Raw genomic sequence first — 13,683 nt, forward strand, 5'->3', positions numbered from 1 at the left:
ACGACATCAGTAAACTGCATCTATAGTCTCCTTAAAATTGGAATAGTTTCTTTGTGTACTTTCTGGCAGTGGTGTGAATTTGCAATTTTACATAAATGATGAGTGACTTCAGTTCAATGTCCTGAAAACTTTTTATAATATCTAATGTCACCATCTTATTAAAGAAGATGCTTTAACAGCTGCAGAAGGCACAGTCCAGGTATGCAGCAGTGCTCTTCACTCATTGTGCTTATTTTGCAGTTTGTTTTTTGTTTCAGCTGCCACCTCTTCAGTGACTCAGCAATTTGAGAGCGGGTTTAGCAGAGCAGGCATTTCTTTTTGTACCCTTTTGTTATGCAAGCAGAGCAATACCCCTCATTTTGCAGCTCCTTTGAAACAGGCATAATATAACTTAGTCATGTGGTTCATACAAAATAGACTTCGCCATCTCCTTGTCTCCCAGTGGGCCAGGCAGCTGGGCTTGACAGCAGCACTGCTGTGTGAGCACAGAGTGAGCGGTATGTGTGCTCAGAGCAGGGAGAGATGGATGCAACCACTGTGATGAGCTAAAGTTTCTTTTTTTTTTTTTCTCCTTCTTCCCCTTCTCCTTCTTTTCTCTTCTTTGCATGATTCCAAGGAACACAGCCCCCTCATTTTTTTCTGAAAGAAACAGCAGTATGCTAGAAGCTTATAGATGTACATACTTCATTTTTGCTTTGTCTGAATTAGCATTTAAAAATGCCTTAACGTAGGACAGCTGCTGTAGACGTTAGCTTCAGATTTACCAGACTGGCGTGAAAGATCATTTCACTAATGTGTTAGCTGCTTCACTGAGACTTCACAATCCAAGTTTAGCAAAACCTTTATTTCAGTGGAGGCTGATGGGCTCTCTATAAATGAGGGGTCAGGAATGTTGTGTGCATGTTACATAGTTTGAATTTTGGGGATGGAGTTTCTTTTTCAGAGGGAACAAGGATGAGCAAATTCTTCTGTTTTGTTTCCAGCTTTGCTGCAACTGTGACAATTCCTAGAATTTTGTCCATGTATTTTTCTCGCTCCTCAGCCTCACCAAGGCACAGGGGTTTTAGCATGCAGGAAGATCATTGTCTGGTGGTGGAGAGTGTTGGATTGCATATAGAATCAGAAATAGCTGACACCTTTTGATATACTGTGTCATCTTATAATGAAACCTTTTAAGAACACTTTCATTGAGTTTGTCAGCCAGACGCTGTGATACAACAGCCATGGGGCTGCCAAGCTCCTCTATGAAAAACCCTTTTTTTTCTCTCAAGAGTTGCAGTGTAGATTCTTTTCACAGAGTCTCTTCCTCGCTCTCAAGATAAGAGGCTGCTCTTTAGCTGTGTTACCTTAGGAACCAGCCAGATAAACATCCAATAAAATCTTGTTTTCAAGAGTTTGTTTCTGAATATCAGTATAAAAATCTCTAGCTTATTTTCAGTAAGGCCATTTCCCCCTCCTCTCTTCTCCCAACATTGACTATGCCAGACAATGGCATTTTTTCTCAGAGATGGTTATGTCAGGCTTTTTTTTCTCCCCCCCCCCCCCCCCCCCCCCCCCCCCCATCACAGGAAATGTATTGCCTTCATTTTAGCCCTTAGGAGAAAGGATTTCTTCAACATACCTTCTTGAAGTTGAGATGCTATATGATAAGATATGCAATACTAATATATCATCATCTTGATAAGCAAGGCGTGCTAAGCTTTATAGCAAGGTAACTTTGCTATCAAAAGAATCTTCACAAGAAAAAAAAAAATCCATCAGTTTGCTGCTTACACTCCACAACATTGGAACTGATTTTTCCTATTGAGTAAAACCTTCTGTTTTAATAATAAAATTAAGTGGTTCCTGCGATAGCCAAGTACAGTAAATAAATAAAAAAAAAAACCCTGAAATTCTAGAACATACTTAACATTTAAAGGTATTAATGTTTTTTTCTTCTTCTTCTTAACATGGTGAAACTATTGCAATTGAAAAATGTTTTTATGTTGGGTTTTTTTTCCCCCCTGCTGGTTCCTAGAGCATGATCTCTTGCTCGGTAACCAGGAGCTGGAAGTGAGAGGCGAATTCAGGAGCTGTGCTGCCGAGCTTTCACTACAGCTGAGATGTATTAAGGGAATCCATCATAAAATGGGGGAGGGAACAGCCCAGTGCTCTACGTACCTGTGCTTCTGGAGCGTTTTTCCACTAGAACTGTTGGACTGGCTCAGAATTTGTAGAAAACCTGCCAGGTTTTACATGCTTTTATGTAATACTGTCTGGTAAAGGACAGTGTAGTCTTACTAGTTGATAGATTACCCTTCTTGTTGAGTCTCTGTAACTTGAGAAATAAACATGCCATGACATGGATCTGAACGTTTTATTTCATCTTCTGTTCCTCTATTTGCACACCTTTCCTCTTTCTTTCTTTTTCTTTCCTCTCCCAGTCTCAGCAAGAAACCATCTGGTATTTATTCCAAGTATTCTTCTGAATGACCGCTGCTTTCCTGGGTCAGAGGGTATCTTTTGTGTCTTCTCTATTCTGAGTATTGTTTTGAAATCATTAATCCTGTGCTTACACGCAGGTGGTGTGTGGTGTTCTAGAGCTGATCAGTTAAGTTGCATAGATTAAATGATGCATGTTTCAATGAAATATTTAATAAATGGAAGATTTTATTATTCAGTTGTTGAAAACCAAATAACACGCATCTGAGGTATGCACTAGAGAAGACCACTTGGTAGAATATTCTTGAATCGTGATTAGTTTGCATTAGAGACAATTTAATACTCTTCTGGCAAAGTACTTGGAATATTATTTTTCTATTTTCTCTAGTTTTACAGGTTTCAGAAATGAGCCTGATACCAGTCTTAATGTTGGAATTTATTTGAATTGAATAAATAAGAGCACAAGGAAAATAGTTTTTCTTTAAATATCAGGATTGTTTTAACTATAATAGTTTAGTCTATGCAAATAGGATACTTTTTAAACTTATTTTTGTCCTAGGTTCACCTTCTGGGTTACTGAGTTAAAATTAATTCCGCACGTACATGTTATGTGCAGAATAAGGGAGTAATAATCTACTTTCTAGCAAACTTTATAAACTTTACAGTACCATTGAGAATTTTTTTTTATCCGCAGTATTTAGAGCAAAAAATACAAATGGTGGTGTTCACTTTTTGTTTTTCTTCTCTGAATGAAGTTACATTTAGCTGAAAGTTATTGTTTTACCTGAGGAAAAATTTTCAATGGTTAGATAAAGATGGGAGGAAGAGGACAAGTTCAAGTAAAAGTAAACCCCAAAATTATGTAGGTGCTGGTCTTCAAATATATGTAATTATTGGAAGATGTAAATAATTGTGTAGTGGTGAAGCAGAGTAGATGCCCTCTTACCAAAGTTAAGCATGAAATATGTTTCTAGTCAGCACAATCCAGCTTTTCATTCAGTTTACTACATATGATTCCTTCCTTTATTTGGTAAATCTGATAGTTTTAAAAGCAGAGCATGTTTTGATAAACCCTTCTGGTTTTGATTCCAGCACATTTAAGTTTCATTTTTATTAGTGGAATTAACTGTAGAATGCTGTTTTCATACACTGTGAATTCCAGTTTTCATCCAAATGCTGCCTGACACAGATCCAAAGGAAAAAGTATTGTCTTGTTAAATAAGGAATGTGCCATTCACCATTTCATAATGTACTAAATTTAAAAATTAATAATCAAAATAAATGTCTGCTTAACTATGTAATTGCTAGAATGACTCTGAGATATATTGGCTAGGAAAATCAGTTTGTAAAAGTTGAATTTGGTTGTAAACCATGTTATGCAAACCTACAATAGTGATCCCTTCTTCTAGAAATTAAATATCCCAGTGCACAAAGAGATTAAAATCAGCTATATAAATTAGGTTTCCTGCTTTCTTTTATTCATTTACAATTGTAACAGGGGTGATTGTTGATCCCTTTTTTTTCTTTTGGTCAATCCACCTTGATTAAGTGTGAATTTACACCCCCACAAAAACCTTCTTGACTGGATTCCTAGATTTTGGTGGTACTTTGCAAATTTATGCTAAGAGGTTAACCTTGGAGTAAGATGAAGTGATAAATGCTGTATTGTGAAGTCTGTACTTCTGAGTGATGATTCCTGTGTGAAAGCTGTGTGTGAATGATTTTAATTCTGTTTCTGCTTAGAAACTGCTACTTGTTCCAAAGATATGCTGACATTATATGTTTGGACTGTTTGTTGTTTTGTCCACACAGTGAAACAGTCTTCCAGTGCTGGAATGCTTTGGTTCTTTAAGGTGTAAAATTAGGAACATCCTTAGTGTTGGGGAGGACTTTGTGTGTCTTTCAATGACTAATAAAAGTTTTAACTTTGGCTGCTATTTCTTCTCCTCTTGTGGCAACTATGTGTTCAGCCATTAATTTAATACATATTTGAACAGTGTGTTCGTGAGGGCAGCCACTGAGGCAGTATCTACGCAGTTATGCGAATGAGATCTCAATCCAGAGCCAGCATCGTGATCCCAGTGTTGTAATAGCTGCAGCCTCTTTTGAAATCTTCCCAGTCGTACATGCACTGAGAAGATTTTTAAATAGATTCATCAAAACTTGTAAAGGCAAAGTGGCAGCTCAAATAATAGCCTGCTATATGCAGTTTCATTGTATCTGTCCTTATTAGATAAGGAAAGTGGAATTTTGTCTTTTTATTGGTTGTGTCATACATCTCAGGTAATTTGTCTTAGCTTAGGGCTTGTAGGAGGAATACTTTCAAGGAGGAAATGCAGAATCATATGATGGCCATGTCTGCAAAATCAGCTTGATATTATTATTGGTTTTGAATTTGAGGATCTCACTATTTATCTAGTTTATAAAGATTCAAACATTTTGGTATGAAAAGAAAAAGAAATTTTATTCACCTTGTTAATTCTGCCTTGAATATATTTCCTCTTAGTCCTGGTCAAAGCCGCACATCGATGGTCTCATGGATGAATACGCAGTCTGCTAACCCGACTGCCACAAATACTGCACCATCTACTTACTTCTTCCCTAATCCTGCAACTGGGAGTGACAGAGCAGTGGAAAGGTATGATGTACACTTCAACTTTTGCTGGTTATTTATTTGCCTCCTTTTTTCTGTATCTTTTTAAAAACAGTTAATTCATGTCTTCTGCAGTATGTGAATGATTATTTCAAATCAAGAAATGCAACCTTAGTGATTTTGACAGAATAAAATAACTGTCTACTCTGTCTTACTCTTCCTTTGAAGGCCTTTGTAGAGGGCACCCAGATTAAGCCAGTGGCTTGTTGGTTAATGCGAGCAGACTTTGATTCCGGTGGTCAATTCGTAGTGTGTCTCTACTTCAGTGATTCCCTTACAGTGTCTTTTAAAACACAGATTCTTTCTTTCCTCTAGCCACCACTCAGTCAAACTTATGTTTCTCAACCTTAAGTCTCTCAATCTTGCTTCTAAAAGACTTTCCCATGTCTTTACCTGTCTCTGTGGTTTCATTGTTTTCTTTCGCTCTTTGGCCTTCTTTCCCTCCATCCTGTTTCTGCTTCCTTCCATGTTGTTGTCCATCTTTTGAAGTATTTTCACTTTTTTCTTTTGAAGATCTTCCCCATGCTATCTTTTTCCTTCAAGTTGTATAATATTTGCTTTTCTAATTAAAGTTGGGTATACTCATAAATTCTTGCCAACACTTGGTCACAAAATTCCATTTCTCATTACTGGTCGCATTTTGCACCAGAACTGCATTGACTGCAAGTTCCTTGGGGCAGGGAGAATCCTTCCCAGTGTTTTATGTGCTGTTGTTGTTGCCTGGGCTCAACAAAAGATGAGTTAATGGTGTGGGTGCTGTGTCTAAACAAAGCATCATTGGGCAGTGGCAAACTGTCAGTTGGCGCAGGCGTGATTAAATAAGGTGTGCCAAAAATACTTATGTATTCCAAGATCTCTGCTTGTGGTACTTGGAGAAATGAGTACTTTGGACAGATTCATACTGATGGCTTATTACTGAGCATCCTGAGAACACCTCTAAAAGACTCCGTGAAATGTTAGCAACCTTACTGCATTTAGGACAAAACAGCATCTTCAGTAGTGTTGTAATATGTATTGTAAACAAATATAAAAAGTGAATTCTGTACTGTGATATCGAAAAGTTGAACTGCAAGATTCATGAAGAAATGTTACAGAAGATATAATGATGATTAGTCTATAAATTAAGTATACGATGCTTTGCTGATTAGCACTTGGCAAAATTTTAACTGCAGTTGAAAGTCGAGTTTATCATAAAATAAGTGTACATAAAGTTGGGAGTAGGATATTCAGAAATGTCAACAGTAAGCTGTGAAACTTCAGCTTTGGCATTTGTGTGTATGAATTATAAGCCTGTAATGATGCATGTGAGATTGTGTTCAAAGTCTTAGTCATCTCCAAATTAGAATGGAGAGAGAATGGTTGAGAGAGTGTCTTCCAATAGTTAAAAATGACTATAATTAATAATTTCATTTTTCAGTGTGGCCCACCGAAAAGCAAGAGCAGTTTATCCATGCGAAGCAGAACATAGCTCTGAATTATCATTTCAGATAGGAGCAATTTTTGAAGATGGTAAGTACTGCTTGAGTAAATATAAAGCAATGAAAAACAAATTGACAAAACTGCTAAAATGGCTTGGGATAAAAATACAAGCTTAACTGCTATTCTGCCAACGTTGCTGATGGCACACTTTTGGTGACATAGAAGATTCCTGGTACGTAGAAGCTACTTAGCGTATACTTAGCACTGTGAGGCAATGCCTTTGATTTCTGATGAGTAAACACTTTCAATTGATCTAATTTTTCAGCAGCATTTAAATGTGTTGTAGTACCAAAATAGGTTATTCAGCAATAGGCCTTTTTAAAAAATGTGAACTATCGTTGTAAAATAATATATGGGCTTTCATTTAAAGAAAAAAAAAATCTGGTTAAAGATTTTTGAGCAAGCAGGGCTCCAGGTAAATCAGCGATCACTGGAGAGAAAAGGGAGTGCTTACTTTTTGTATCAAGGTGTGCATGTACTTGTAGAAAAAGGAATATTCACTGAGGTGCAGAATGGAGGCCTGTGTTTAAAGGTTTCTATGGATCCAAATACAGTATTACGTATCGACATCTAGAAGGTGATTCCTGTGCTCAAGACTGTGTTGCTCCTCAGTGAACTTCCATGGCTCTACTCTTCAGCAACTGCACGGTGACTTCAAACTGATAGCAATGGCTTTAGTTTTTAAACCTTATGCCAATGACTACTGTGATACAAACTCTGAAGCTGCAGAAGACAACATTAGAGTGTAGTTTCTTCCTATTGCAAGGGAATTCCTATTATAAGAAAGAGATGGTCTGGAATAGCTCAACAGGGCCTGGACAATTCAGCAATTCTTGTTACTTGAATGCAATTTAATAATAATTCTAAGCAGAAATTAATTCATAGCAGCAGCATGGTAAGACTGTTGTTTGTTACAAGACCATGATAAAAAATTAAATTCATACTAAAACCCAGAAAGTTTGGCCAAATTTTATCCATGTGTTATGCAGAATGGGGGATTCAAAGAGATCTGAGAATTACATCCCTACAAACACTGTGAGTACTGAGACCAGTTTTTCAGTCTTTCAGCCTGTCTAGAGGCAGGGGCTAGTAAGAGGCATACTGGCCTCTAAAGGATTTGGAAATTCTGCAGTGATGCCTGTTTTCTTTTCATCCATTGTCAGCTTTTAGCTTGCTTACCAGGTCAGAAATCTGATATGTGCTTTCCAGAGGGAAAATGGTATTTAATTCTGCATGACCAAACACACTTAGGGGAGGTACTGCCCAGCCATTCAAACACCACATGTGAGAATCTTTGGTTGGATGTCCAATAAAGGAGGAATATTCCAAATTTCCAGTTTACATCCAGCAGGAAAAAGAAAAGTACACAGTCTAAAACAGCTGGAAAACATCAACCTGCAGGCACTAAAAAGTTAACTAAATATGCCTTATATTTCCCAAAATGCACCCTGTTAACTCTGTTAGTACTGGATCAAAAGCGTGTGTGGGAAAGTTTTTCTCATAAATGAAAATCTTTTCATCCTGTCCTCCCCAGCCCTGGTAGAACTTCCTAATTTGTTTAACGAGCCAAAACAAATGGGAAGTTCAGCAGAATCTTTTTTTTTCTCTTTTTTTTTTCTTTTTTTTTCTTTTTTTTTTTTGTGATACTTATTTTAAAGCAGACAGAGCATAGAACATTCCTGCCCTCTGACTCCTCCCAAACCAGTAAATAGTAAGCCTGGTCCAGACTTAGTTCTGCTTTTTTTGCAGCGTCAGGTGGTCTGGGGTCCCCACTAGGTTCTTCCCTACTAGCACCCACTTTACAAAATCGTACTTGATGTTTCCTATTAGAGCTGCCTTGCAGGCAAATAACATCTGAATCAAGTTAGGTGGGAAACCTTTTAAAGATGAATTAGGTAAATGATTGCTCCTTTTAAAATCTCTAACACCAGTTATTTTAATTTAAGTTTTTTTAAACATGACTGATAGGGATCTTCAGCAGACATAAAACTGTGTACAGGAAAAAAATCTAGTGCACGGAGGAAAAGATGTGATGCATTAGGGGAGAGGCATTTCTAACACAGAACAGCAAGGGTTGCACTCCTGTTGTATTGCCATGGGATAAAGTCTTTCAAGAAGCAGTTGCCTCTGTGTCGCGCATTTGTGTGACAGCTACGTTAAGATTTTTTTCTTGTGCAAAGAGATCTCTAGAAGTTAACAGCAAAGCTACCATGGTTTTGGTGCATTACAGCCTCATTTGAGTTTTTCAACTAGAGTTGGATTGTCCAAGAGCAAGTAGGGAATTCGACTCTTTGGCAGCTGTGGAGAAATGTTTCAGCTGTAAGAGACTTTTTCCATATCATCATACAAATAAGGTTGGAAGCTTGGGAAAAGGTTACGTGTATTGCATTTTGAAAACTAATTGCATATTTCCAATGGGAAAGATACATTTCCTTAAATTACATTTGTTTTGATTTATTCCACTGTGTCCTGGCTGTTTTATAAGCATTGTCCTTGTCCTGCAGGGCTTTCAGCCGAAGGTAGAATGTGGATTGGCAGAAAAAGGAGAGCATGCAAGTAATAAGGCAGTAACTGGATGTATGTAGTAACTTAATGGTCATTCCATAATGGTTCCCAATAGGTTATGTCACGGATGACTCTCAGTATAGAAAGGTATCCTCATTAAAAGTGCAGCCCAGTCTCCATATTTGAAACCTCTGAAATGCCTTCCCATAGGCCTTTTCTTTTTTGTGCTAGGCACCCTTGTGTCTATGCTGGGATCAGATTCCAGTGAATCAATTCAGGTTCTTTAGTTACTCAATTTAAATTCCCATATGCCCTAATAAAGTCCCCAAATGAAGAATTAAAGTAATAATACATCAATTCTGCAGCTCCACCAATAACCTTAACTATCAAAGTGACAATGCATCAATCAAGTTGACATACAGCTAGTATCAACCATTAAAGTAACTGTTAAATTAATGTCTACTAAAAAGTGCTGCTTCCATTAGTGAAGGTTTTATCCGTCTCTCTCCACCCTGCCTGTCTCACTTCTCTAATCCTCTCTTTCACCTCTCACTATTTGTTGAGTTTTTTCCTTTCTCTTCACTCTCTTTTCTGCTTTGTTTCCTTCTGTTTTTCATTTCCCTTCCCTGGTCGTCTTCTGTTTTGTCTCTCATTGTCCATAGATGTTGATTGCAGCAGTTCTGTCTTAACCTGTTATTATCCTGGATGAATCTTTCTGGCTGCTGTAGCCTGAGACAGGATAATGGCATTTAGTGCAGTACAGGCTTGCACCTGTCACAGCTGCTAAATGTAATATTGGTGCAAGAAGGTAAGAGTTTAACCTTTACTCCTGTCTCCATTTCCTGTTTCTAAACGGGGAAAAAAATATCTGTTTGTGTCTCAGGCTGACAAGGTTAGATTTACTAATATTTTAAATTAAGCTTTACATCACCTGATAGGAATCTGCATAGAGTCTGAACGTTTGCATATTCAGGTGTTTTCAGTATTGCACGTACATTGTGCTGAATCCCACAGTCTTTCTATTAAAGTGTCGTAGAATATAAATGCTAAGGTGCCATCTGGTAAGTTAAAAAAAAAGGCAAAATTTTCTATTTAATTGAATTGTGTAAGAAAATGAATAATGTAATCTGAACAATATCCACTGGATTTTTTTAAAAAAATATTCAATTCAATTTACCTTAGGATGTGCCAATATTTTCATTTCCCAGTTGTTACAGGCTATATTATTGACAGCACATAACAATATAATTCAAGTGGTTAGAGGCAAAGCTTGAAGAGTTTGCAGCTGGATAAGGGCACATATGGGAAGAAGCAGAGTATGATCTGAGATTGAGAGACACGTATGCTGGCTGTATATTTTTGTTGTTGTTGTTGAAGCAGATATTCCCAATAATCATGGAAAGAATAATCAGACTGCCTGGCATTGAAACCTTGCCATCCTTGAAGCCAAGTGTTATTAAATTTCTGGTTCTTGAAAGAGACTGCTTAGAAGTCAGTAAATGGGAATTTCACTAGGGAGGAGTGTTTTAGATAGGGTAAATGGTGTTTACACAACAAAATTCCTTGGCAGTATTGCTAGCAGGAAGGCTTCCTGAAAACTTGTCAAGATAGCTCTCATCAAAGCTTTTTACAATTTTTAAATTCAGGTTTTAGGGGAGAGAAAATATGGGGAAAACTGTGAAAGTGTTTTGTTACAGTAATTTTCTTTGGGAAAGGTGTGGCACTGATTGTCCCTACCAAGCATAGTAGGACACAAAAGCCATGTTCACGCAGCCATTGTCATCCATCTCTCTCTTTCCTAGTGTAAAAAAGTGCCAGCCTTAGTTAATGTCCCTGGTTTTGACTCCAAGGTCCTCTCTTTCCTCTTAGTCATGCTATGGCTTCTGGACTGTCTTTCTTTGTGGTACTGACAAATGAAGAGTAGTATTCCCAATATACTGTATTGCACTGTATGTGCAAATAAATCTTTTGTTGAGGTAAAAATGAGGATAAAGCTAATTCTTCGGGCACCTTTTGTCTGTGGATTTCAGAGCACTTGGAAACATTCATGTGCATTAATTATCTCCATTTTACACCTGGAGAAACTGAGTGTACAGGCTGTGGACAGATGTTCTCCTTTTCAGATACTTCCATGCCATTTGGAGGTAGTTACCTCAAGCTGCTGCTGAAAGTTACAATCTCTTCACCAATAAAAAGTACCAGATGAGCACTACCAAATTCCTACTGGCTTTGCTAGAAGTTTTGAAAAGGTACTAAAAGCAGTTTGACCTTAACGAGTCTGACTTTGCTCCTGCCAACAGTGTTGTGGAGGCAGTGGTCTCCGGAACAGAAATGTTAACATGGAAGATGTTAAATGATGCGTTTTACCTTGTAGCTGGTGCGTGTGTGGGACTGTCAGATGTTCAGCTGTCAGGTGTGATGGCAATCAACTCAGGAGAAAGACCCCAAGTCTCAAGGTCTACACACAGGTCACCAACTTATAGCACAGGGAACTTGGCAGCAACGCAGGTGACAAACCACTTGCCTCTATTTTAGAGTGAGCCAAATTATTCTTTGGGCACTCTATTCATTGTATTGACTAGATCTCAACCAGCTCTAATAGCAGCTTAGACACTTCTATACAGGGAAGTCTCAGTCTGCAAGCTCAATTCCACCTTTGCTAATTTGTCATGGTGTATCAGTGTGTTTGCTTTTGTTCGCAAGCCTGAGCCCTTACAGGCAGACTGGTTTATTTGTGGTTGCACAGTAAATCTTTAGCAGAGTCAGGAAGCAGACCTCTTGACTCTTAGTCCTGTGTCCTCTCCACAGGATAATTGTGCTTCTCACAACATACTTAAGGGAAACAGCAAGTTTTTAAATTTGAAATTCCACGCTAACCCTAAGCATGCTAAACATTTGTGTATTTCTGCGGTCTACTTTAGCCATAGAGATTGCTTTAAAAGCCCACAGGGATTTCTAAACACAGAGAGCATGCAAGCACATTTTGTTGCTTTAATTTAATTTCTTGGTGAAAAATTAGCTGTTGTGATTGAGTTCTGTGGAAGTGTATTCTGGTGCTGTAGTGGTTCTAGCAGTGAGATTTCTGTTGCCTACCAAACACAATCTTCATTTATGTAGCTCGTTGGGGTCATTACTTTGGTAAAGTAGTCCATCAGAAAGGGAGGCCCTCTTGTGCCAGGCACCATGCATGTTAGATAGCCTTCCCCATTTCGGTTTCCTCCCGAAACAGCTAGTTTCCACACAAGTGTGGAAATCAGTGCGAATCTGTGTCTGATTCAGTCCTGCTAAAGTTAGCGGCACATAGGCAATGAACTAATACCACTGTGGAAATGTTTCATTTGTAGTTGAGCCCTGTGAAGCTTTTGAGCTGCCAAAGCAGAACAAGGTCTGCTTATCGTGTTGGGTCTCTGGGAAGAGCTGCTTGCAAATCCTGTGTATTTGCAGTTGGATAGTCATAACATTGGCAATATTGAAGCTATTTCCTATGGAGAATACAGAAAAGAAGAAATGCTGCAAATGCTAAGTTGACCTTACTGTGTTTCTTGATTAGATGAAATCAGAAAACCTTTTACTTTGAGATCTCATTGCGAGTTGAAAGTTTATTGATTTTGTCCATTTGAGTTGGGGCGATTGTTCCGTAGCGCTTGCCATCATACTGATGGTCAGATACCCTCCTTCTCAACGCTTTGCCCCCACTAGAGTTAGAGTACTGAAGTGGCCGTGCAGCAGGTATTGAGGAAGCTGCCATCCCACTCTGGGCTATCAACTTTACTGCTATTTCCACTGTCTTAAGAGCTGATGGCTTTTGGTGGTGGTTCTTTGATTGGCTTTGTTGCACAGTCTTGCTATACACTTGTTAAACCTTGTTGAAAATATTTCATTTTTAGTTCTCTGCTCTGTATCTTTTACACCACAAGTATTTTCCCCTCCTGTCCCTAGCCAACATAAGATTTAGTCCTGTGGGATGCTTGGTCCAATAATGAGTTGTAGTTTTAAGGCCAAATGTGTGATTTCTGCAGCAAGGTATTTTTAAATGAGGCAGGCCTGAGCAAGTGCTAAGAACTGTAATCGTTGACAGAGAAGAAATGACAGAAAGGGGACACTATGGAACATCTTCTCTTGAGTAGGATATTTTTTTCAGAAATAGCCGTGTCCTGGGTTTAAGAAGAGCTGTGCATGATAGCAAAATGTCTTTTGTGTGGTGAAGTGTTTTTTATTTTAAATGAATGCTGTTCTACACTAAACTTTGGAAATGGATTAGCAAAGAAAACAGGATCATTAGAGCTTAAAGCAGCTTTACGTTTGGACAGCTTCCCCATTAATATCATTTGCCTACCGAAGAAGTCAGGGATGTATGTGAGTATCTTAACCCTTCAAGCGTAAGGTGATTTGAATGGGAGCAGAAGTCTTACCTAACGTGACAGTCGTCACAGCTGCTGAATATTAAGAATTACTTCTTTAAAAAAACCCTGATCTCTAGAAATGCTGATTTTATGTGTAATCTGAGTGCTAATTCTTTCGTCAATCTTCATAGAGTCTACAAGAAACTTCTGCTAGCAAATAACGAGGCCCTGAGCTGTGTAATGTACACGTACAATATTTAATTTCCTAACCACAGAGCTCAG

At 38.2% G+C, this 13,683-nt stretch overlaps 1 protein-coding gene across 3 annotated transcripts in view; it reads left to right on the forward strand.

The window, feature by feature from the left end:
* The window catches only part of ARHGAP10 (Rho GTPase activating protein 10), a 153,551-nt gene that overhangs the window by 136,956 nt on the left and 2,912 nt on the right, over positions 1–13,683 (forward strand). For all 3 annotated transcript variants that reach the window (XM_075751268.1, XM_075751269.1, XM_075751267.1), the window contains 2 exons: positions 4,928–5,059; positions 6,492–6,583. In XM_075751268.1, the coding sequence (XP_075607383.1) occupies positions 4,928–5,059; positions 6,492–6,583 (224 nt within the window). The remainder of the gene's footprint in view (positions 1–4,927; positions 5,060–6,491; positions 6,584–13,683) is intronic.

Source organism: Balearica regulorum, chromosome 4 (genome assembly GCF_011004875.1).
Source record: "Balearica regulorum gibbericeps isolate bBalReg1 chromosome 4, bBalReg1.pri, whole genome shotgun sequence".
Lineage (NCBI taxonomy): Eukaryota > Metazoa > Chordata > Aves > Gruiformes > Gruidae > Balearica > Balearica regulorum.